Raw genomic sequence first — 26798 nt, 5'->3', positions numbered from 1 at the left:
CTCCAACCCCTGTGTTTAGTTTTAGTATAGTTCTTCCCTAGACAAAAGCGTTTCAGCTTCTTTAGTTTCTTTCAATTCTAGCACTCACTTAATCCATTTTGATAGTGGTGTCTCAGAAGAAATTGCGTTATGGGAACTAAATTTTAAAGAAGAGGGGAAAAAAGAAGATGAAAAAGGGCGAAAAATAAATGAACCAAAGAATAAAAGAGACACCGATTAAAACAGACGATGGGGAAAACAAGGAAAATGTTTTTGAGGTTTCTCGTTGTTAAAAACCAGTCACTTTTACAAGAAACATTCTATTGACACGGTATTCAGGGAATTGCAAACATAATTTTGATGTCAAAGCTCTATATACCTATTATGCTTGGAAGACAAAAAAAGATAGGATAGACAAAAAAAGCGAGGACCAGACAAAAAAAAGCTAAATAGCCTGAGGACCAGATAGGATAGAACAAACTAAAGTTACTATTGAACTTTGGAAAAATATTTTGAATAGAATAATATAGCGTTTAAATAGAAACACAGTTTTTTTTAAATATTCTCATCTTCTGTAAGATAAGGTAAGGGTACATGCGTCTTTTCCGCATCATACTTGCGATTTTCAAAGAAATTTGTGTATTTTCCCGTAAATTAAATGAGTAGTTCGAATTGCTTTTTCAAGCAAAGGAGGGTTTATGGGTTTAAAGAGTTTGGAAAATTTTACTGGCCATTTTTTTTTAGCCAATTAAAAATCATAGTTACAGTTACTTTTGTTGATATTGAAGGAATTGCCAACATAATTTTGTTGTCAAAGCTCTATTTACCCGTTATGCTTGGAATGAAAAAAGAAGATATGACACATTCTCGAAAAAAAGTTAAATACCTTGAGGACCAGATAGGATAGAAGAAACTGCAGTTACTATAAATATTTTGTTAAAAATACACATGTGTCTCAGGAAAGAAAATGTTGTGAAATAACGTCCATGCGCTCATGTCTCATATTTTTTAGGGGGTGTTTAATTGTTAGTGCGTTATTACGGTGTTTAATTGTTATAATGTTGTAGGGGGTATTTCTCAGGGGGTTTAATTTAATGTTGCGAAGTGATGTCCATGCGCTCAGTTCTCATATTTCTTAGGGGGTGTTTAATTGTTGGTGCATTATTACGGTATTTAATTGTTATAACGTTGTAGGGGGTGTTTCTTAGGGGGTGTAACTTAAGGCTGTGAAATGATGTCTATGCGCTCAGCTCTCATATTTCTTAAAGTAGCAAGAACAATGAAAACGAAATCTGACTGTTGAAATTGGTTAATGAAAAAGCCCTGCGTCATATGCAGCTGTGCAGTTTTTGGGAGTAGTGGGGGCCAAATTGAAAAAAGAGACACGGCTGAAAAGTCAGCGAAAAATACGCTAAAAACATAAGAGGCCAAGCTGCTTAAGATGATGTAGCTTTCCTTTAAAGGTGTGGTTGTTTTTGGGAATCGATACAATGTTAATCTTTGATTTTAATGGACGAAATGCGCTGTCAGATTAAAACTGGTTAGTATTGCTTATTTATTTTCACGGTTTAATTTGACAACACTGACTAGAATGTGGTTCAACCCTAAAAACTTCGTAATTTTGAAGCAACCAAAAAAAAATCCTTATAAATCGCCTGTTCAGGTATGGATAGATCTATAATCCGTCCTTGGGGCAAGAAATACTTTAAATATTGATTTCCTTGATATTTTAATGGTTTATAAGACCGAACATAACTAAGTTTTCTTATAGCTTACTTTCAATTGTGCCGCACTCGCTTACTTTCGGTCGAGCCGTACACAAAAGATTGTAATTTGTGTTTTTACAAGTATTGTGACTAAGGGTCAGCTACTTTTACAAGAAACACTATTCTTGACATCCAAGATACCGAAAACAGAATTTTGATGTCAAAAGCTCTATCTCCCAACTTTTGGTAGTGTCAAAAGAAATTTTTTGAAAGTAAAAGCTTTTGATTATCTTGAGGACCAGATTGAATTGGAAGAACATCAGCTGCTATATCATATTTTAATCAAAGTCCAATTCATGCACTTTATTGCCCTTGAACAACATTTACCTGGAATCAAGAGAGTTAAATTACCAGCTACCGCCCTGGCCATGCTCTACTTTAGAGCTCAAGAAAACGGATTAGGCAATCATCGAAATTTTGTAATTAAAGGGAGTAGGACCTTCGAAGTAGAAAGAATGTAAAGAATTAGAGTATAGATATAAATGTAAATGTAAAGTGCCAATTGAAGAAATAAAATAAGATATTAATAGATGAAAAAAAATATATTTATAAAAATATTAAAAAATATAAAAGATAAATAGAATAAATAGAAACTTTGAAAAATTGATGAATTGAAAGCTTTTGAATTATCGTAACTGTTATGTCAAATTTGATTTGTGAACTAGCTTGGAATATTCTATGAGACAAATTTGAATTCATCTTAGACTCACTGGGCCTTTGAACGATTAAAACAAGCTACGGAAGTGTTGCCATGGAAGGAACTGAAATTTAACAGTCAGGGTTTGAATTCTGAATAATTTACTGTAATACCGAAATTCTTCTTATTAAGTCGCAAATAATTTCTGTAAATGATCATTTTTGTGTAAGGGAAATAACTTAACTATTTTGTATAAAAATTTCGGAACTAGGATTTATTTTCTTCCCTCCGATATATTGGCTATCTCAAAACACTTATTTTTTTTGCAAAGTCACTTATCCTTTAAAATAGTCCAAGCATAAACCATGAGGCCACGGAACACGCTGCGGCACCCAAGGATCCTTATATTCAGGTTGGATCGAGGTAAATGATATTTGTGATTCGTGGGGCGTCCTCTTCTTTTGGTGATGCCGTCTAGGAAGCGGAATTACAATTATAGGAATCTTCAGAATGTTAAAACGGTTCTACAATTTAAGGGTCTTTTTCATGATTGGACTGACGTCTCATTTTCTCATATACATTAATCCTATAAATAATGTCTTGCATCACACTGCCTTTCCAGTTGTATTCGAACTTAATGATTTTATTTACTTTATGGAATTTTTCCATTGTTGTATAAGTCTATATTTTCATTTTATTTATATTAATCCCGTTGACTGCAAGTGATGGGCAAATCAGCTTTTTCATTTTAGATTTTTTCGCTTTATTTTCAGGAAAGTTTCTTATTTTCTCTTTATTTGTAAGTTCAAGTGAATTTTCAGAGCCTATTCCAAAATTTTAACTGTCAGTTCTATTCTATAAAAGCATAAATTCAAATCAGTTATTTTTTGGAATTTTAAAAGCATGTAACCTTGTAAGGTATATTTTTTTTTTTACAAATTAATCGCAAATGAAGTAGGTTATGATTGAATACTTTACATTATCACCTATTCATAGTCTATGTTCTGAAAAAAAAAAAAAAACATTTTGATTAAGCTCTGCACCTCGTGCAAAATTGTGCAATTTACATTATCCCCTTTTAATTTAAATATTGTTGATTTTTTGAATTTTTTCGTAATTTATATTTTCTAAGGAAATTTTATTCCGGTTTATTTTAATTATAATTGATTTAATTTAACATTATTTTTGAAGTTTAGTTTTGTAAGTGTCTTATTTTAGGGTACTGCAAGTGATCTTGTTGTCCAAGTGGTTTTAATAGCTGAGTCAATGAGGTTGCAAGCCATGATGGCAACTTATGGGATTCAAACTCAAACTCCACATGAGGTATGCTTGCTACCTGTAGGCTTGTATTATATCTAGAATATTATTCCAATTGCTACCTGTAGGCTTGTATTATATCTAGAATATTATTCCAATGTCGTGTTTTTCTTATGCCTGGTTCTTGGTTCTCATTCAGGGGCATATGCTGGGGAAGGGAGAGGGTGTTACTTGGTTCTTACTCTCTCCTCACTCGTAAATTGTTCGTTAAAGATGCACGTACAGAGATTATTTCTCATAAAAAGCTAAAAAAAAAGTTTTCGACTCGTAAATCGCTCTGAAAAATGCACCTACAAAGAATCTCAACCCCCTGACCCTGAACAAACAATCTTTTGGTAAATTCTTCCAAACAGAAATTATTTTATCCCCTCCACCCCAAACGAAAATTGTGAATTCCATCCTGTCCTTATTAAATAAAAAAATAAAATTGCGGGCAGACGATATGAAATTGTTTGTGTCATTATTATCAATGTCGAATTAAAATGTCGTTTTTATATTTCTGGTTATTTTGGGATCCTTGATGGACTTGCTAATATTGTGATTTAGATGAAGTTCAGCAACACTGAATCTGACCCTCTCAATTTGACATTTACTTATTATTGTCGAACTTAAAAGAGAAAGATATAAATAAGGGCTATAATTCAATGACTATAGACTACTTTACTAAGTCTACCTTTAATGTCGGGAAAAAGAAGTGATGCTACCCAGCACAGATCTTACGAAATTTCTAAGTACAAACTGGAGATGTTTAAACCTTTGAAAACGCTTCAAATTATCAAATGCAAACTATTTTTCTTTAATTTATTGCATCAAAATTTTCTTTTTTCAATGTGTAAATTATTTTCGGCTTTGAACTTCGATTTTGCATAAGTTACAAAATTATGTTAGTTGTAGCGTTTCTTCTTTTCATTTATATGGTTTTTTCCAATTTTGTGAGAAGTTGAACTTACGTATGTTTCAATATACCATGTTTGTGGATAAGCGGTATTGGGGATGGCGCGGGTGTTTTGTAATTTGCTGGAAAACAGGAGGGGGGGGGGGGTTAGTGGGAATACGCATATGTGATTCCACTGTATAGTTTCAGTGCTTAGAATAAGACGCATCTGGAAAAGTAAAAAAGAAATCCCTCAGAAATAAATTTTACTAATTTCTTTTTATTTGTAATCTCAGGTTTTTTTTTGTATAATAAGAAGCCTGGAGTAGGAGTACCTGTAGCTGTGTTCATATTTAAATATTTAACCAATTTCACTTTGACTGTTGGATTTTAGATTGTCTAATGAAAAAATTTCTCATGTAAGCGAGTATTCGGCTCTCCCCTGATGATTCATTTCTCCAACCGGCAAAATTTCAGTTAAAATAAATATAATCTTTCTGTTTTAAATCTTTAGTGTTATTGGTTTTGTGCGTAAAATGCATGGGATTTATTTACCTTGTCTTCTTCCTTATCCGTCGGTCTTTACAGGTGGAGCCCGTTCAAATTTGGCCACCTGGTGAATTAGTTAAGGTCTATCAAAATCTGGGTGTTTCAGAAAGTTTCAATCTGACAGGAAGACCTGGACGACCTATTGGAGCCCTAGGGACAAGCAAGGTAAGCCAATTCTATACAAGTATATGTAATGCGTAGGATGGTAATGATTTAATCGTCCATAACTTAATGGTCATAGAACCCAGACCTAGTTTAATAGGTTTAACCCCCTCGGCCAATGTGTATAGCTATCGCTCCACCAATAAAATTTATAGGTACAACCCAGACTGGAGGCCAACTATTTCAAGTAATTAGAGTGTTTAAAGTTTTTGCTTAACTAATTTGTGTATTGTTCTTAATTTGATTGTAGTATTTAAATTTGAGTTTTTGGATTTTGGTTTAAGAACTTAAAATACTAAACATCAAATTAAACAATTCTAAGAAAACCTATTGCACTGTTGTTCCCCATCCCCACTCTAAATACGTTCTGAGACCACACTGGCTATAAACGATGTTCGACATGAAACGTAAATACGAAGAAGAAAAACCTTAAATCAGACCTTAGATCCTCCTGTGCCTCCAGAGGTGCTTAGGGCATCCAAGAAGAATTGCCAGTCATCTCTCATCGCTGTGGCCGCCCAGGCATCTTCCCAATTGGGTTGGATTGAGGTATTGCGATTTGTGAGGTCAGCCCGGTAGCTGCGTCGTAGGGTGTGTTTGTAGCGCCCTTTTTTTCTGGTACCACCTGGCTGCCGCTGAAGGACGACATTTGGTAGCCACGTTTTGGGCATGCAAATTACATGGCAGAGGCATTTCCACTTCCTATATCTGATAACTTCGGCTATCAGTGGGTGAGACATCTTCTGTCGTACAGTAGGTTCCGGTACTTTTTGGGACCAGTGGATGTTTAGAACGTGCCTTAAACACATGTTTTCGAATGTGCTGAGTTTCTACTCAAGTTTTTGATCTAGGTGCCAAGTTTAAGAACCATAAGAAAGCGTTGAGAGGACATTGCTGTTTGTGAAGTCTCCGGAAGAGCACTTCTAGCTGCCCCAGATTTGAGGCAGTTACCTGAAGGATGCATTAGCCTGACTGATTCTTAGCTTGACTTCTCGCTGACACGATCCTGAATTTTGGATTGTACTTCCAAAGGACTTGAACTATGCGACTTGTCTATTGTCTTGTTTTTGCATCCTAGACCGAGTGGAGATCCAGTGTTTGCCATACTTTTTGTTTTATGGGCATTTATTTTAAGGCCAAAAGGTTCGACAGCGTCTCTGACTTGATTAAGGTACTGATGGAGCTTTTGTTTGCAGGACTTTAGTAAGCTGATATTTTCAACAAAATCGATATCTCCGAGTTTCTTATTATTCAGCAGGATTCCATGCCCGTCGCAAGTCCGGAGAATATAATCAATGGTAAGGATAAATAACAGTGGCCTTGCCTTGGTTCATCTTTGTCATGATGCGAAAGTAACGGGTGATCCCGTCACTTGTCTTCACGCAATATTCTGTTTCTTTGAAGAAAGCTTCAATGATTCGGACGAGCTTATCAGGAATACTGTAGTATCGGATGACTTTCCAAAGAGTTTGGCGATCTACCTCGTCGAAAGCTTTCTCGGATTGTATGAAGACGAAATAAAGCTTATTGCACCATTCATTCGCTCCTTCTACCCGCATTTTAAGAGTAAATGTAAGATCGGTGCACGATCGGTTTGGCCCGAATCCGTACTGCTCCTCTCGGAGATGTTTGTTCAACGCTGGTTGGATTCTGTTAAGGAGGATAGTCGCCAGTAGTTTGCTAGGCATTGATACAAGGGTGATACCTCTCCAGTTTTCGCACTTTTCAGTGTTGCCTTTTTTGAATATTTTGACGACGGTGCTTTTGTCCAATCCTTAGGAATTTCTTCGGTTCTCCAAATTGTTGAGAAAAACGTAGTTGACACCGTTGCAGATGCTGAGCGTTACCACAGTGGCGTAAAAATAATGTAGAAACATAAAAATGATTAAAAACTTCTAGGTTGGCCCTGGGAACAAACAAGGTAAGCTAATATTACAACTTTCCTTAGTTCCGCATGTGCCGACAAAGGCAACCAGTGTTAGTAAGGAGACGCAAAATGTTTTTTTTTTAAATCAAAGGGGGTGTTCTTTTATTTTTTCCAGTGAAAGTAATAAATAGGGTATATTTCGAAGAGAATACAAAAAACCAAGGTATCTTCTGAAGTCTTGAGGGGGAAAGGATAATTGCCCTTTTCCCAGTTCGGACAAATGAAGAGCGCTTTTCATAACTGCCTATGTTGATCGCAGTACCCAGGAGGATAAATTTGGAGAAGCAAATAATGTGGAAGTGAAAATATTATTCTACCTTTTGGTACAAATTCACATTATGTTAGTAATTTATGGGTATTTTTTTTACCATTTTCAAATCATTTTAATAATCCCTTTCTAGAATCGAGGAACGATCCTGTTAAATGTGTAATTTTAATTTATTGTTGCTACAAAATTTATTGTGTCTACACCGATTTACTAAGTCAGATTTAGAAAAACAAAGTTCAAAAAGAAGAAAAGAAGAAAAAAAGCCAGTTCGTGATGTTTAACTCTTCTTGTTTTTGTTCAGCGTTCCCCCCTTTTTTTTGCTTAAATTTAACTACAAAAATTCGCGGTTAGTTCCATAAATCTAACTAGGAATTTTATAAATGAAGTGAAATTTAACTATACAATTTTCTTAAAACTAAGGTATTTTTTTCTTGAGTATAGCTATAATTTTCCTTTTTATCCCCCCCCACGTGAAATTCAACTATAAATTTATAAATAAAGTTAAATTTAATTATAAATTTTCAGTAAATACAGCGATTTTATTTTTGTTAATTTTGAAGAGCTGATAAAAGCTGATGTTTAGTTATATTATTTTTTTGGGGCTTGTTTATCATACTCAATGAACTTCGTTTACCTAGAAGTGTATAAAGCCAGTTTCGCCGTGTAAAAACCAAGAGCATTCAGTATTAACCTAGACCAGTGGTCGGCAAACTTATTAGCAAAAGAGCCAAATATGAATGTTACAACAATCTTCAGAGAATATGGAGCCAAATCTGCTTGTTTATTAAACTGTTTTTGCACGAAATAAGTAGTACATCAAATCAAACAAAATTTCATATTTAATAAATATGTATTAATGTGAAAAATGTGCTCGCCCTTCTTTGTAAAGTTTTAGCTAGTTAGGTTTGTATGTTGTTGCTTTTTTATTTTTGGCATGATTCCATGTTCTCATCATTAAGACAACTTCTCAGTTTGTTCATACTTGAAAAATATTACTATAAAAATAAAAGTAATAAAAAGATTACTTGAAAAAATATACTATAAATATTACTTGAAATTATACTTGAAAAATACTTGAAAAATATATATGCACAGCTGATAAGGGAAAGAACGGCTAACGTGAGCTATTTCAGCTAATCGCAAGAGTCAGGTTCACCAAGCGTTGAAAATGCTCATGTGCTCATGTGCATATGAAAATGCTCATTGTGCTTTGAACTAAGATCATATTTTTGTCTCCACTATTTCCAGTTCAACACAAAACTGTTCGAGTGCCGTATTTCCTTGTATTTTAAATCCGGCAGTTGTATTTCTAAGCTACCAATGTCAATTTCAAAAGGAGGAAATTTCAACTTGGTTATTGTAGCATTAAGAGGATTTTTTGTAAATGTTAATGATGTTCTGCTGTCTTTAAATTCTTGAAACCTGCTGAAAAATACTTCCCTTATATTTGAAATTATTGTTTTAAAATCGTGTTTATCAATGAAGAAATTATTTTCTTGGCGATGTTTCAGTAGGCTTAGCAAGTGAAATAATGTTTCCCTTTCAGTATCCTGAGAAAAAACTGATATTTTTTTTTCGTATATAATTGGTTCTTCTAACATCGAAAAGGTTAAGTTTCCTTTCCCTTGTAGTTTACGATTAAGCTGATTTAGATGAGCCATAGCTTCTACCATGACATGAGAGTTTTGGATCCTCTAGTCGTCGGTTAGTTGTGGATATTGAACGCCCTTCTCAAGGATTTCTGGAGAAATGGGCGTAAAACGTTTTGAAACGTCCCCTTTTGACAACCAACATACCTTGTTAGTCCTGTGGTGGCGCAGTGGGTTTGACCTTAGCTTGGTAATACGGGACCCAGAGATCAAATCATGCTGCAGTAATGCACCGCAGGGCCGACGCAGGGACCTTAGTAGTCAAGAAGCGTCGTTAATCTGATACAATCTGATACAATGTACCTTGTTATGAAGCAAAAGATCAGCATACCCCCTCTCTTATTTCAAAAAATCTTCGAATTGGTGATGATAAACAGCTTTAGCTATAATGGGGTTGACAATTGCAATCACCAGTTCCATAAATTTACAAATTTCTTTTGGGTATTTTCGCGCACGATGCGCTTCTTGATGTCAGGTAAACAAGTATCTCTTGATTGATTTTTACTTTCAAAATCGCAACAAACCCTGTTTCTTACGCCGGTCCACTTTTGGCCCCATCTGTAAGAAACGCCGGTTTCTTACTTTTGGCCCCATCTGTTGAAATCAACAGAAGTTTATCGAGGGAAATATGAAAGGATTTTTATCTATACACTCAATTGCAACACTTCTCATATCTTCTCACGTGTCTGACCATTGATAGATAGATAGATAGAGAGATAATTTTTTATTTGCAACAATTACATAAATAAATATGACAGACCAGTGCACATGCCTGGTGGCATACTTTAGCGCTGACAATGTTACAATGTTACATACACTACGAAAATAAAAACTAGCACTGACAATGTTGCATACATTAGCACTGACAAAATAAAAATAAATAAATACAAGCCTACAGCATCAGCATAAATATACAAAAAAAAATTCCCCGCATCATATTAAACACAAATGTTCTAATCATATTATTTAATTAAATATTTCAAAACCCGTCATAATTTATATATAAATCCGTCATACCTTTAATCCTTGCACCCAATAATTTTGACAAATTTTGACTTTGTGATTATATTTTGCAACTTTTTAGTAAATAGTAAGTTCATTATTTCTGAAAAATAATCTTCAAAATTTTATTTTGAAATTCATTTAAGTAAATATTGAAAAATAGCCTGAAACCCCCTAAAAATGGCGTCGGAATGAAACAAAAATACACTCTTGGAATCGACATAGCCAAAAAACCAATATAGTGTACTTACGGCCCCCTATCTTGAACAACAAGGAAAATCGCTTTTTTTTTGTATAGGTAACACTATTGTGTCCTCTTTTTTTCTTATTTCCTCCACTGAAACGGCATAGAGCTTTTTAATGGCTCATTTTGAAAGAAATTGCTTCATATACGTACTTTTGTAATTAACAAAACACAATTGCAATAAAACTCATTTAACCATACTAAAATACAACTTCGTTTTATTTTTCCTCTCCGTCCTAATATGCAGCAATACCTGTCTTACATCGTCTTTTACCTTCCAAAAAAGGAGAGGGAGGCGCGGTCTCTCCTAATCGTCTTACAAATAAATTAAGTAATGGCAAAATCAGCGTTTGAACAGTTTTAATTATATTTCTAAGGTTGTGAATGCTTATGCACCTCATTACACCAATTTAGATGATGATTTACTCTTTTACAACAGAATAATTTTACGCAAAAAAAATATTTTGTTATTTCGCTTACATTTTGAATATATTTGTATATAGCGTTTGATATTGCTCTAAGCATATACTTTCCAAAATGGTTTATAACGCTTGTAATTTTCTCAGTACTTAAATATAATAGTTTCGTAGTGCTTTTTCTTTTCTGTTTAGTTTCACTAATTTATACAGAGCGTAATATTTGGTAGTAAAAGACTATTTTTGAATGTACATGCCCGTGACTCCTTTTGAATATGCACCCTGCTATTTTCAGGTTTGCAGGGTGTTTGGCCAGACCATACTTTATTACAGTTTCCTCTGCTGAAGGTTTAAAAAATTCCTTTTGATTTCTAACTTCTGTTTGTCTTAGAATCCGTGCACAGGCGAAGCCATTTATATTCTTCCATTTTCTGAAGAGTCAGAAGGCTCCATTTGAATATGCACTCCCCTTTTTTTTCAGGTATACAGAATCTGTGGCCAGACTATACTTTGTTACCCTCTCATCTTTGAAGTATCCGAATTCTATTTGTCGCACGATATGTCGTTGCTCATTGACGATATTAAGACAGAGCTGCAGTTCGTTGGTCGTTACTGGCGATTATCGGGAAGGCCTACTGTTTGCATCCTTATCCGGGAGGAGCATATGAGGTAATTGTTATTCTTATAGCTTTGCTGAATTCTTGCATTGTAACTGGTAATAACAGGTATGGGCTCAGGAGAGGCAGGGGTCTGACCAACAAAACAGTATCAAACTATTTGTCACACGGTATGTCGTTGCTCATTGACGATATTAAGACAGAGCTGTAGTTCGTTGGTCGTTACTGGCGATTGTCGGGAAGGCCTACTGTTTGCATCCTTATCCGGGAGGAGCATATGAGGTAATTGCCGTTCCTTTAGCTTTACTCAATTCTTGCATTGTAACTGGTAATGACAGGTATGGGCTGAGGAGAGACAGGGGTCTGACCAACAAAACAGTATCAAACTAGATTGTAATAGAGTACGGTGTTAAAAAAGTAAAATACTATTTATAAAAGGTATGTATATCTTTTTTTCATGCTTTTTATATAGAGAGAAAAAAAAACGAAATCTCACACCATTTCTTTTGCTTGACATTAATTTCGTAAAGTTAAGAATTCTGTTTTGGATTAATTACATTTAGAATAATCCTGCTTTTGAGAATTTCTTTGCCCTTTTGAGAATTTGTTAGAGAGACTATTTGCTTCCAAGAAAAAATTCCAGTAACAAGTTGCTTTTATTAGGGTGCCTTAGAAAAAAATTGTCGGGAAAAAGGAAATTTAATACCTAATTAAATCTCTAGAACTTGTCTTTGTTTCAGAGATGAAAATAATTTTTGAATGTTTTTTTTTCTCTTGTTCTATGCTGGAGAAAGTAATTTGTTTATTATCTGATCCAAGTTATCTTACCAGAAATATCTCTTTAGTTTCAGGTTTTAGACAACAAATCTCCGGGAAAAATAAACACAAATCCCCAACCATTTGTTCAGCTTAGCATTGTTTCAAGGACGCTAGGAATTCTGTATGATTTTGGTGCAGATAAGAATTTCTATGTTTGTAATTTCCTTTTGTTTCTTTTTATGCCGGGAAAGTTTATAACACTCACTTCTATGCTTTCAGAGACCCGCAATTCAAAGAAATGATTGATTTATTTGCCCTTTTAAGAAATGGAAGTCTGGAAGGGCTGAAAGTGCGCACTGGTCGTCTTCAAAATCTAATCTCGTCTTCCTGTATAGGTAGGCTATAATTTAAATTTGCATTTATCTGTGGTCAAAACCACTTGGGAAAGTAATCTCACTCCATAGGATAAATTGTAAGTATAAGAATTATCGGAGAGCATTCTTTAGGGGAAAACTTGACTATGTGTATTTTCGTCTTTGTGATTTCCTTGTCACAGAAGATAAATAAAGGTAGCTAGAGATAACACTTGTGCAGCCAGTCCTGAGGATAATCATAAACACAAGTAATATTGGAGGACATGATTTAGGGGAGTGTTAAAACTGTTTGCATTTTTATCTTATACGCAGTAGTAGCAGGTTTAATCTTTAAGATAGAAGCTAAATAATGATATGTAAAGACGATGATTGTGCTGCCACTCCTGAGGATAAATTAAAATAATTATTTTTAGTGGATATACTTTAGGATCTAAAGACGATGCTTATGCAGTCACTACAAAAACATAGTTATTTTTTGTGGACATATTTTAGAATAAAGTTAAAACTATGTGTATTTTTGTCTTATGTGCAATAATAACAAGTTTTTGCTTTGTAATAGAAGCTAAGTAAAGGTATCTAAAGACGGTGCTTGTGCAGCCACTCCTGAGGATAAATCATAAACATAAGTATTGTTGGAGGACATACTTTAGGATAAAGTTAAAACTATTTGTGTTTTGTCTTATTTGCAGTAATAGCAGGTTTTTTCTAAGCTCAATAAAGGCATCTATAGACGGTGCTTTTGCAGTCACTCCAGAGGAAAAATCGTAAAAACAATCGACTCTACTTTAGGATATAGTTAAAACTATATAAGTTTTTCCTATTTGCAGTAATAGTAGAGTTTAATCCTTTGTGATAGAAGCTAAATAAAGGCATCTATAGACGCTACTTGTGCTGTCACTCCGGAGGAAAAATCGTAAAAAGAAGGGGTGTTGGGTCGACTCTGCTTTAGGATAAAGTTAAAACTATGTGTGTTTTGTCTCTGTGCAGCAATAGCAGGTTTTCGCTTTGTGATGGAAGCTCAATAAAGGCATCTATAGACGGTGCTTGTGCAGTCACTCCAGAGGAAAAATCGTAAAAACAAGGGGTGTAGGGTCGACTCTACTTTAGGCCATAGTTAAAACTATGTAAGTTTTTCCTATTTGCAGTAATAGTAGGGTTTTAATCCTTTGTGATAGAAGCTAAATAAAGGCATCTATAGATGCTACTTGTGCTGTCACTCCGGAGGAAAAATCGTAAAAAGAAGTGGTGTTGGGTCGACTCCGCTTTAGGATAAAGTTAAAACTATGTGTGTTTTGTCTCTGTGCAGCAATAGCAGGTTTTCGCTTTGTGATAGAAGCTCAATAAAGGCATCTATAGACGGTGCTTGTGCAGTCACTCCAGAGGAAAAATCGTAAAAAGAAGGGATGTTGTGTCGACTCCGCTTTAGGATTAAGTTAAAACTATGCGTGTTTTGTCTCTGTGCACTAATAGCAGGTTTTCGCTTTGTGATAGAAGCTCAATAAAGGCATCTATAGACGGTGCTTTTGCAGTCACTCCAGAGGAAAAATCGTAAAAACAATCGACTCTACTTTAGGATATAGTTAAAACTATGTAAGTTTTTCCTATTTGCAGTAATAGTAGAGTTTAATCCTTTGTGATAGAAGCTAAATAAAGGCATCTATAGACGCTGCTTGTGCAGTCACTCCAGAAGAAAAATCCTAAAAAACAAGGGGTTTAGGGTCGACTCTACTTTAGGATATATTTTAAGTAAAAAGTTAAAACTATGTGTGTTTTGACAATTTGCAGTAATATTAGGCTTTTGCTTTGCGATAGAAGGTAAATAAAGGCATCTATAGACGGTGCTTGTGCAGTCACTCCAGAGGAAAAATCGTAAGAACAAGGGGTGTAGGGTCGACTCTACTTTAGGATATAGTTAAAACTATGTAAGTTTTTCCTATGTGCAGTAATAGTAGGTTTTAATCCTTTGTGATAGAAGCTAAATAAAGGCATCTATAGACGCTGCTTTTGCAGTCACTCAAAGAAAAAATCTTAAAAACAAGGAGTGTAGGGTCAACTCCACTTTAGGATAAAGTTAAACTATTTTTGTTTTGTCTTATTTGCAGTAATAGCATGCTTTTTTCTAAGCTCAATAAAGGCATCTATAGATGCTGCTTGTGCAGTGTCTTCAGAATAAAGTTATTCTTCATATATTTTAGGATAAAAGTTTAAACTATGTGTGTTTTGTTTATGTGCAGTAATAGTAGGCTTCGGCTTTGTGATAGAAGCTATATAAAGGCATCTATTTAGATGCATGTAACTCTGTCACAGTTTACACTGGGTCGATTCTGGCATAGTTTACAGATTCACACCGCTGACTGCTGTCTCATTGAAATTTTGAAATTTGTTTTACTGTACTTTTTGAAGATTAATTCTGGAAAATTTTCCAGCACTAAATATTTGGTTAATAATATTGTCTTTACCACGCCTAAAAGTTGTACCCGACATTTTAACACTCCCGATAAAATTGCAGAAAACTGTTTTCTAAGCTGTTCTCAAAGGGAGGATCAGGAAGTCAGTCAAAATCAGGAGGATTAAATTTTGAGTGAGCACATATTAGTTTACAGGTTCTCGTTTTAACAGTCACTCCGAGTAGTAAGAAAACTTGTCCAAGAGGCAGAAATATATTAAAAAATAATATAGGACTCAATAAATTATAAAACGAGGAATGCAAAGTGCACATCCTAATCGGCACCACAAACCTTACAACAAAACAAATTAACTTTACTGTTAAAATCATACCCCAAGAGGCCACAATGAATTATTCAATTACTTATTTACATATAATAATAGATTATGTAATAATAAATCATTTCTATTATTTATTTAATGTATGTTAAATCACTTTTTGATCCTCCTTATTCATAGTGTAAAAATATCAGGTATGGACTTCAGGTGTGACAGCGCCAATTTTTGGCATCTTTACCTGTGCAAAATTCTGTTAAAGGAAATACTGGGTTCACCTTTTTATAGTAAAATTTGGAGCGTGTTTAGCGTTTTGTGCTGGAAATTTTAAAATTTGAACTAGCTATGCGGGTGCTTATTAAATGCAACTAACACCCCTCTTCGAAACAGTATTATCACGTGCAAAAAGAAATTGTCAATGAAAGTTTGTTTATCCCCAGTAGATGCAGTAGCCTTCAATTGAGTCTAGTCTAAACTTTAAAACTGACCACGCTGAAGCTCAACGGCAGCGTTGCCATCCGCCTTGCTGCTGACCGTCGCAAACCACATTATCTAGGTGTTTATTGCTGTTTCTTTTATCTTTTGTTTATTCTATGGTTATATTTAGTTAATATGGAATTTTTTTATTTGGCTTGTAGAAAAGTAATTAACATCAGTTTAATAATATAGAGCATTTGGATTTTGTCAGCGACGAAGATTTTGAACGATTGAACGTTCAGCCGTTCACTCAGCTTAAACATGAATACATTGGCTATCAAAGTTTGACAGACGTCCCGACTGCTTTGAAATATACCGAAGAGGATACAGACTTTTCATCATTTGTCGATAAGTAAATACTTTTTAATTAGTATGAGAAAGTTTTTGTCGGTTTGAAAAGCTCACAAAATTACAAGTATCTAATTTACATAATTTTTTCGTAAATTATGTTCGTAAGTTTCGTTATAATATTTTATATATTATAATTATATAATATGTAGTTATATATATTATATATAATTATAATATATATATATATATATGTATATATATATATATATATATATATATATATATATATATATATATATATATATATATATATATATATATATATATATATATATATATATATATATATATATATAGATATTATACATAATTATATATATATATATATATATATATATATATATATATATATATATATATAATTAGTTATTACTATATTAAAATTAAATTATTATATTAAACTATTATATTAAAATATATAAATTATATAAAAGAGGTGGGATAGACCTCTGGTTTCGTCTAAAAGGACGCAACAAAATTATATGAAGTTAATTTTAAAAGTTGAAATAATTTGTTAAGAATTTGTTAACATCTGTGCTTTTTTTCTTTTGTTGAAGATTCATATATCATATTATACCCGTTTTTATTCCAACTTTCATATGAATTTCGTTTCTTTGTCCAATTTTTATAGAAAACATATTTCCAAAACCAAAGTTTTTGACAGCTTTATCTTGTTGACATAACTGATATGGAAGAAAGTCAAAAACCCAAAAATTACAAATGTATTTTACGCAGAGTTCGATGAAATAGGTAAAGTAGCTTTTCGTTTTAAACACGAGAAAACCCATGCTGTAGATTAAAATTTTAAATTACGTTTTGCAAGCTCTACACTTTTGGTCCCTAGGGATGTAATCAAGGCCTTGTTCGAGGAGAGGGGGTTAGGAGTTTGACCTCCGTCCATCCTTCAAAATTTTTGTCTGACTCGTGTGTAACAAAATGGAAATAAACGATTTTTCATGTATTGAAGTTTTTTCGTAACTCCTCCCCCCCCCGTCCCTGAAAAAAATTCCTCAAACAAAAATCCTGGATATAACCTTGACGTAATGCAATGGCTATACAAAGCTTAATTTAAAAATACCAATAGTTAGTTGAAACTGTTTGTTTTTCTTTTATTGGAAATCAGTCCCGTTTATGTTTTATTTTTTATGTGAATTCTATTTCTTTGTTTATTATTTTTTTTTTATTAGAAAATATAGACTGACTGCGCTAATTGAAGCGTGGTCTTATGGTCAAGCTTTTTATTCCTTGTTTCTGTAGTTACGAGTATCGAGTGCACTTGTATAAGAATATCGGTGTGACATCTTCTATATTAAATTTAAATGACGTCAAATTTAATAAATTTCAATTTTTTAAAGTTAGATTTAAAATTAAATCTAATTTTAATGATTTAGAAAAATTTGAAATAATTAAAAAAGTAATTTAATCATTTAATTTAAATTTAAAATTAAGTTTAATTTTTGTTTAATTAAATCAAATTTTAAATCTTAATTAAATGTTCGTCAAATTAACAACGTCTATTGCTGTTTGAGTTCTGACTTCTGATCGCTAGATCCACTAGGTAATCAAAATTCTGAGCAATAGCCCGATGATTAATGCAGCAATCCTATTGCTTTAAAGAAAATCAAAGTTACGTTTTTTTTTCCTAGCAGTAAGATTAACATCACAAAGTAATGTTTTGCATTTTTATACTGCTCCGTTAAAAGTTTTCCCTCGCTTTTTTCATCGACATATTTTCGCAAGCCAATCACAATATTCCTTATTTCTGGGACAAATTGGCCTTGCTTTATAACAACCAGGTTCACCAAAGATTAGTGATAAATCTAGACTGACAAGAAAATACAATCCCCGGGGCGACAAATCATTCCGCCCTTTAAAAACCCAACTTCTTTTTGTAAGAAATACTAAGCCAGTAAAAAGAACCTACGATTTCCGAGTCTCATCAGTTTTTACATGTTAGCTCTGTTTTCTCTGTGATTTTACTCAGAAGCAAAACTATAACTCCCATGTACGCCCCCCTGCTATCACACATTTTGGGTGTAGAGGGTGCCGCGACTCATAAGCTGGTTTTATCTCTTTAATGTTTGAAAGCCTGTGGATACTCTTTTAGTTTGTTACTGCTTGCAAAATATTTTTGTTTTGCAAGCCTTTAGATGGCAATTGGTGAAACCGAATTAGTATTTGTTGATGACATATTTTTCTTTTGTTAGGCTTTAGAGGCGAATTTAACTGAATTAGGATTTGTTACCGATAGATTTTTCTTTTTTTAGGCTTTATATGCGAATTTGTGATAACCAGTTATATTTTGCTTAACAGAAGTAATCTTCAAATCTACTTCAAACCATTTTTTTCCTTTGGTATTTGATTAAAATGATTTTTATATTTAGTAAGGATATTCCCTCAATAAGGCAACTTAACGCTGAGAATTTTTTTTGACATTCCATTATTTGTGGCCTAGAGGCTCTGAGCTCTGAGCCAAGTTACTACGGTTTTTTTTTTTATTTTATTTTTTTATTTTTAGGAGTACGTATGATATCCTAGAAGCTCTAAAATTGACTACTACATTTAAAGGTCAAGCAGAACTTCTGGCCATTTTAATAAGGAGAGAAGGAATGCATTACCAGGTAAGACTGTCAATCATATTCTTCTTTTTAAATAAGGCAAGGAAGAAACGGATGCCACAAGTCAATGTGAGCCAATATTTCACTGAATTAGTCATAACATCAGTGGCTTGAAAAAATAAATTATAAGCAAATATTTAACAAAGGAGTTAAAATTAATTAACCTTACTACCCTTACCTACTAACCTTTCTTCTTGAGCTATCCCATTTTGTATTGTAGTTGCTCGTCTAAGACACTGTAATTAGTGTGAAAGTTTGTTATTGTCTTGAAGATGAATTGGTAGTTTTTGTGAGCATGACCTTCTGCGTACAGTTATTGGTCTATTTATTGGTTTGAAGATGGATTGATGATTTTCAGTGAAGTTCCTGGAATATTCTTTTGAACTTGTTTCTTGAAAATACTTAAATATGCTTCTGGTATTGGTTTGAAGATTGATTGATAATTTTGTGAACTTGATCTTCATGAAGCACGTTTCTGACCGTGCTTCTGAAAGATGTGTGAATATGTGTCCGTATTTGGTGTTGAAAAAGGTCCGATAGCTTGATGAACTTGATTTGTGTCTAGTTATTTGTTTGACGAAGGTTCACTATTTGTATGCACTTCTTGAAGTCATAATTTTTTTTTTGTAAAATAATATAGAACCTGTTTTTTGAAAATATGTAAATATGCTTCTGGTATCGGTTTAAAAATTGATTGATAATTTTGTGAACTTGATCTTCATGAAGCACGTTTCTGACCGTGCGTTGTGACCGTTTTTGGTGTTGAAATTAAATAAAAAAAAAACTAGTTTTTTTTAACTGAAAGTAAGGAGCGACATTAAAACTTAAAACGAACAGAAATTACTCCGTATATGAAATGGGTTGTCCCCTCCGCAGTCCCACGCTCTTTACGCTAAAGTTTGACTCTTTGCCACAATTCTACTTTTTAAAACAATTAAAAACTTTAGCGTAAAGAGCGTGGGACTGCGGAGGGGACAACCCATTTCATATACGGAGTAATTTCTGTTCGTTTTAAGTTTTAATGTCGCTCCTTACTTTCAGTTAAAAAAACTAGTTTTTTTTAATTTAATTTCTGAACGTTTTTGAATTATGCATGTTTGATTTTGGCTCTCCGCACATAAATTATTGAAATGAAATTTGTATATTAATTCTTTTTTGGCTAAATGGCTTTCTCTTAGTTTTGATCAAACGATTTTGAGAAATAAGGGGTGGGGAAGGAGACCTAGCTGCCCTCCAATTTTTCGGTTACTTAAAAAGGCTACTAGAACTTTTAATATTCAACGAACGTTTTTATTAGTAAAAAATATACGTAACTTAAGAATTAACTTACGTAACAAACTTTTATATTCTTATATTTTTATTATGTGTACGAGGGGGTTTGTACCCTCGTTAATACCTCGCTCTTTACACTAAATCGTAAGTTTTGTCCCAATTCTTTAAGAATGACCCCTGAATCAAAAAGGCCGTAGAATAAATAGTTGAAATCACTAAAAATATTTTAGCATAAAGAGCGAGGTATTTATCTCCTCTTAAATACATCGCTCTTTATGCTAAAGTATTTTTAGAACCCCTCATATGCGTAATAATCTCTGTTCGTTTTAAATTTCAATGCTATTCCTTACTTTCATTTGAAAAAACGTTTTCATGTTTATTTTTTCATTGTTTTTTTTTATAGTTATGCTAGAAAATCCTGCGCCCTTTTCATTGAATTTTTCTTCCCCCATGACATATTCCTCAAAGGAAAGATCCTCCCACAAAGCCCTCTCCCATCAACCCCATCCCCCAAACCAAAAAATCCCCATGAAAACGTCTGTACACTTCCCAATAACCGTTACTATATGTAAACACTGGTCAAAGTGTGTAACTTGCAGCCCCTCCCTCAGGGATTGTGGGGGAGTAAGTCATTCCCAAAGACATAGTTATTATGGTTTTCGACTATGCTGAACAAAATGGCTATCTGAAAATTTTAATCTGTTGACTTTTGGAAAAAAATGAGCATGGGAGGGGGCCTATTTGCCCTCCAATTTTTTTGGTCACTTAAAAAGGACACTAGAACTTTTCATTTCCGTTAGAATGAGCCCTCTCGCGACATTCTAGGACCACTTGGTCGATAAGATGACCCCTGGAAAAAAACAACAAAAAACAAACAAATAAACACGCACCCGTGATTTGTCTTCTGGCAAAAAATACATAATTCCACATTTTTTAGATAGGAGCTTGAAATTTTTGCTATAGAGTTCTCTGATATACCGAATGCGATAGTGTGATTTTCGTTAAGATTCTATGACTTTTAGGGGATGTTTCCCCCTTTTTTCCAAAATAGGGCAAATTTTCTCAGGCTCGTAACTTTTGATGACAAAGACTAAATTAATTGAAACTTATATATTTAGAATCAGCGTAAAAATTCGATTCTTTTGATGTATCTTTTAGCATCAAAATTCCGTTTTTTAGAGTTTCGTTTACTATTGAGCCGGGTCGCCCCTTACTACAGTTCCTTACCACGAACTGTTTGAAAAGAAAATAATTCGGTATTTCGGGGCTTCTGACATTATTACTCCTTTGCGGAAGTTAGGCTCAAAATTGAAAAAGGATTATATTTTTTCTCTGGGCCCCTTCCACCTCTTAGTTCGTTTATTTTCCCGTTAGTTTTCACCTGTTTTCGCTTTATAGTTGTGTTATCTCTTAGCAGTTCTTTCGTTAGTTGAGTTATGGTTGTGGTATATATGTTTTATCGCTCGTATAGTTGTGTTATTTTCAAATTATACTCCATAATAGAAAGGCTCCGAACACCCAGCATTGTATATTAAGCTCTTAATTTGACGTTTTTTTCTAACGTGACCAGATTCGTCCTCCGCCCTTTTCATTGAATTTTTTTCCCCCATGGCATATTTCTCCAAGGAAAGATCCTCCCACATAGCCCTCTCCCTCAACCCTACCCCCAAAACCAAAAAAATCCCCCTGAAAACGTCTGTACACTTCCCAATAACCATTATTATATGTAAACACTGGTTGAAGTTTGTAACTTAAAACCCCTCCCCCAGGGACTGTGGGGGAGTAAGTCATCCCCAAAAACATAGTTATTATGATTTTCGACTATGCTAAGCAAAATGGCTATCTCAAAATTTTGATCCGTTGACTTTGGGAAAAAATGAGCGTGGGAGGGGGCCTAGGTGCCCTCCAATTTTTTTGGTCACTTAAAAAGGGCACTAGAACTTTTATTTCCGTTAGAATGAGCCCTCTTGCAACATTCTAGGACAACTGGGTCGATACGATCACCCCTGGGGAAAAAAAACAACAAAAAAACAAAAAAACAAATAAACACGCATCCGTGATCTGCCTTATGGCAAAAAATACAAAATTCCACATTTTTGTAGATAGGAGCTTGAAAATTCTACAGTAGGGTTCTCTGATACGCTGAATCTGATGGTGGGATTTTCGTCAAGATTCTATGACTTCTAGGGGGCGTTTCCCCCTATTTTCTAAAATAACGCAAATTTTCTCAGGCTCGTAACTTTTGATGGGTAAGACTAAACTTGATGAAACTTATATATTTAAAATCAGCATTAAAATGCGATTCTTTTGATGTAGCTATTGGTATCAAAATTCCATTTTTTAGAGTTTTGGTTACTATTGAGCCGGGTCGCTCCTTACTACAGTTCGTTACCACGAACTGTTTGAAAGGTCCGATATCTTGATGAACTTGATTTGTGTCTAGTTGTTTGTTTGACGAAGGATCACTATTTGTATGTATTTCCTGAAGTCGTAATTTTTTTTTTTGTAAAATAATATGAAAAAACATATGTAAATAGAGTTATAGAAAAAAATATTATTATTATTATTATTTATTGGAAAATCCGGTAAACAAAGAAAGGAAAAGACGGAGCAATAAACGGAAGAAAAAAAGAAATTACGGAAAACAAGAATTATGGAAGAAAACAAACACTTACAAAAAACAAAACAAGTATATCTTAACTACTGGGCCAGTACCAATGACCGAGGATGGTTCAACTTCTTCAAAATTGAATTATAAGCACGAATTTGCTTTTCCACAGCTATAACGGGGTCAGCAATACTGAATTTTATAACTAGATAGGAGTGCGGATCCAAGAGAGAAAACGTAAAAGATATTTTGCAAACCGGAAGAAAATTGAACGAATTTTAACTTGTCAGATTTTGTGATCTTCATGAAGCCTGCGTCTGAATGTCTTCCTGGATATGTCTCTGTTAAAGATGCATCAATTACGTTTGAGAGCATGATATTCTGTGTCTAGTTACGCGTTCGTTATGGGTTTGAAGGGAAATCGAAAAATTTTACGAGAACAATTTTCCTGGAGCATGTATCCCAACCTGCTCCCTGTAACCGCCGGAACATGTTTGTTTTATTGGTTTGAAGATGGATCGATAATTTTCATGAAAATAGTCTTCCCGAAGAATACTCCCTGAATGCATGTCTTTCGAAGATACCTGAACAACTTTTGGAGGCATGATTTTCTCAACTGAGCTGTTGGCCTGCTATTGGTTTGGAAATAGACCAGTATTCTTTGCAAAATGATCTTTCAGAACCACGTATCTGAACATTCTACTTGACAATGCATAAGGATGTGCCTGTTATTCTCTTGAAAATGGATCGACAATTTCATTAGCATGACCCTCGTGAAGCAGGTATTTGGACATGTGTCTGCCATTAGTCTAGTGATTGATTGAATATGTTTTGCACACAATCTTCTGTGCTTCGTGATTGGTCTGTTATTGGTTTGAAGAATGTTCGATAGTTTTTGTGAACACGGTCCTCTTAAAGTATGTGTCTGAGAGTGCCTCCTGATAATGGGTCTGTTATTGTTTTACTCATTAAAAAGGTAACTAAAGTGAAATTTTTCGGACTCCTCATCCCTTCCTCCAAGCAAAGATTTGAAGTATTTGATTTGAATAATTTAATCCTTGTACCTCTTGACTGGAACATTTTTGAAAAGGCTTTACATTCATAATAATGTATTTTCGGAGGCTACCCGTTCATGGGGTTCTATTAAAAAAGAGTCGACCAGTAACATTTCTTCATGATAAGGATGTTAAGGGGCATCTTTTTACTTTTGTCTCAGTACAAAGTCATTTCTTTTGTTTTACACACTGCAGTGAACACGTGTATATTCAGTGATTTACTCAAGCTTGTCACGTGGGAAAATAAATTGAAAATTGATGACTGGATGAAAATTTATGTGCTGGTCTTGTAAGTACTCAAATCTGTGAAAGCTTTTTTAATCCTTTTCTGTAACTTGTTCTTTCAGGCTTCTAGCATAATGAATATAGACTAGGAACGACATCTATTGCACGACTCAAACGAAGCACATTTTTGAATCGTGTTGTCAGCGGATTTTTTAATGAGTTTGATTCAAATACCGAGAAGAAAAGAGCAGCACTATTGTAAAGTATGATGGTAATATATAAACTGGGCTAAATTGCTCCATTGGGAGATGGGTGCGTAGGGATAAGTTGAGGGAAAGGGCCATTAGGAATGAGGTAAATAATAAAGCAGCCCCCGGAATTTGTAGGGTTTCCTCAAATGGTTTCAAAAGTTTTTATTGTTTTAAAATGTAGAGTTGTGATAAAGAGTCAAACTTTAGAGTAAAGAGCGAGGCGTTGAAGAGGGGACAATCTCTTTCATATACGGAATAATTTCTGTTCGTTTAAAGTTTTAATGTTGCTCCTTACTTGCAGTTAAAAAAAAAATTGATTTTTATTTAATTTAGCAGAGCGACAATGGTACTTGGTAAGGTAAATTGAAATTTGTGGGCTAGAACATATTGTAGCAGAAACATTTAATTTTTTTTCTACTGCTGTTACTACTAACAACTTATTGTGGGACCAAGCTGCCTGAGGTCAACACAGCTGAGCACGCTCCTCTTCCACCCTGTTCTATTTAGGGTTTCACTCTCTTTCTACTTTCATAAAGTACCAGTTTCCTCTAAATCCTTTCTTGGGACTGTTTCCCACCCCTTTTGGGGCGACCTGTTTTTCATTTGGCCTCATATGGATGCCCAGTCCAAGTTTGATTTTAAATATCCAACTTGGACGTAGTTTACACTTGAAAGAAAAAGTATTTCCTTCGCCTAAAAAAACAATTCATAAAATCGCACACGCTTAATAAAATGCACTATTTATATCCGCATTGAAATGCACTTCACAAGGTTTCAGAAAAAAAATTATCTGAAATAAGTTGAAAAGTAATATAAATGAATTGGAATGAAATGCGATTAAAACTTAAAAAGAATAAAAATCGTCATGGTTTTAATGGCGATTTGCAGCCATCCATGTCCAGAGCCAGATTTGACTTTGAATCACCGCTTATGCATATATTATTGACGCCCTCGTTTTATAATCCCCCCTTAAGTTAATTTGAAATAATCGTTGACATTAAACCATGACCAAATTTTGAAGCCCTTTAGAAAATTTTTCTATGACTTTCCAGCCTAATCTTGCTTTAAGAATGCTTCAGTATATGCAAAAAGCTATTTCAAAATGAAGGAAGAGTTTATCAATGTGAATATCGCTTATCAGCGGTTCTTAAAAATTCCAATTCACATTCTTTTAAATTTTGGCACCCTGGGGCAATGGCCTCGAACAACTTCTTTGTAAATACGGCACTACCTACGTCCCTCTGGTAAACCCATTTTGATATTTTTTTTGTCGTTTACCTTATGTACTAACACCAAAGAAAATTTTTTTATTGCGGTGTAACTTCGCTCGTTTGAAATTGTAATACTGAAACATTTTTTTGTTCAGTATTGTCGAATCAATTGACTCATCGACTTGTAAAGAAACAAACTCTTTGCTAGGGGTATTTTGTCCTGGAAATACCCTTGTTACCTCTTACTCTGTCAATTATTCTTGTGTTGATCCTGGGTATTTTTATATTAGCTTTGCTGGCACAGTCTTTTGAGCCATCCCTGTGTACTGTGTGGCATCATTGTACTGTGTATCATTGAATATCATGAACTGTGTTGTGTGTTATCAGCGAAATCTTGGGGGAGGCCCAATGTGATAAAGATCCCATTAATTGACAAGTTTATTCTAAAAAAGAGTAAAAAATGATTAAAAGGAATGCGGGCGCAAGAAAAATTCTGGAGGGGGGCCCTGGCCCCCTGGATTCGTCATTGTGTGTTATCCTTAAGAGGAGTGCTCAGCACTCTAAAAACAACTTAAACGTTTTTCAGATAGATTTTTCTCGGTTTTCTATTATTTTACGTTGTTTTCTATTATGCTATTATATATATTTCTATTATTTCTATTATTATATTTCTATTATGCTCTCTATTGTTACTTTTCAGCGACAATGGTTTCTGATGTGAAATTAAGATACTTTGGTTTTTGGGCAAATGTTTTATAACCAACAAGGTTCGTTGAACCTGTTAATCGATTTAATTATTGATGCATTTTAGTGCTTTGAACTAGGGTTAAAATTTTCTGGTAACAATTTTTCTTTATTTTCCTATTCCTCTGTCTTGTATTCCTCTTTCAACTTCTTTAGATTTATCTTTTTATGCTTAAATTCCACTCTCCCTCTGCCCCCCCCCCCTATTGCACTTCCTGGCTGAAGGGCCAAGAAACGGAGATCAGCACCGCGGGTAGGGACTGTAAAGTCCAATGCCGTATTCTTTAGGGACGACTTACTCATAGGAGGGGCTGTAAGTCACAAACTTTGACCGTTGTTTACATATACTAATGGCTATTGGAAGTGTACAGACGTCTTCAGGGGAATTTTTTTGGTTTGCGGGAGGGGGGAGCTAGCGTAAAGAGCGGGAGGTTAAGGAGGAAAAGTCCCTTTTATATACGTAGTAATTTCTATTCGTTTTAAGTTTTAATGTCGCTCCTTACTTTCAGTTAAAAAACTTGTTTTTTTTTATTTTATTAGAAATTGGAATAGCTTCAATAATCAAATATCTCTGAACAGACTGTATTATGAAAAGACATTAATTTGCATAAAGAGCAAAAACTGGTAATTGCAAAAATATTTGTATATATTTAAACAAGGGGTTATTACAGTTCAAAAACCTTAAAGGGAAATCAAAAGTTTGAAGCTTATTAGATATCGTTGTT

At 34.1% G+C, this 26798-nt stretch overlaps 1 protein-coding gene across 7 annotated transcripts in view; it reads left to right on the top strand.

Annotated features, from left to right (window-relative positions):
• Positions 1-26798, top strand: part of LOC136035961 (probable phosphorylase b kinase regulatory subunit beta) — a 121892-nt gene that overhangs the window by 61420 nt on the left and 33674 nt on the right. For all 7 annotated transcript variants that reach the window (XM_065717853.1, XM_065717848.1, XM_065717847.1 and 4 more), the window contains 6 exons: positions 3601-3705; positions 5162-5287; positions 11272-11459; positions 12446-12561; positions 15931-16090; positions 18608-18710. In XM_065717853.1, the coding sequence (XP_065573925.1) occupies positions 3601-3705; positions 5162-5287; positions 11272-11459; positions 12446-12561; positions 15931-16090; positions 18608-18710 (798 nt within the window). The remainder of the gene's footprint in view (positions 1-3600; positions 3706-5161; positions 5288-11271; positions 11460-12445; positions 12562-15930; positions 16091-18607; positions 18711-26798) is intronic.

The sequence above is a fragment of the Artemia franciscana genome, chromosome 15 (genome assembly GCF_032884065.1).
Source record: "Artemia franciscana chromosome 15, ASM3288406v1, whole genome shotgun sequence".
Lineage (NCBI taxonomy): Eukaryota > Metazoa > Arthropoda > Branchiopoda > Anostraca > Artemiidae > Artemia > Artemia franciscana.
The sequence above is the reverse complement of the archived record's forward strand: the minus strand, read 5'-3'. Positions and strand labels throughout refer to the sequence as shown.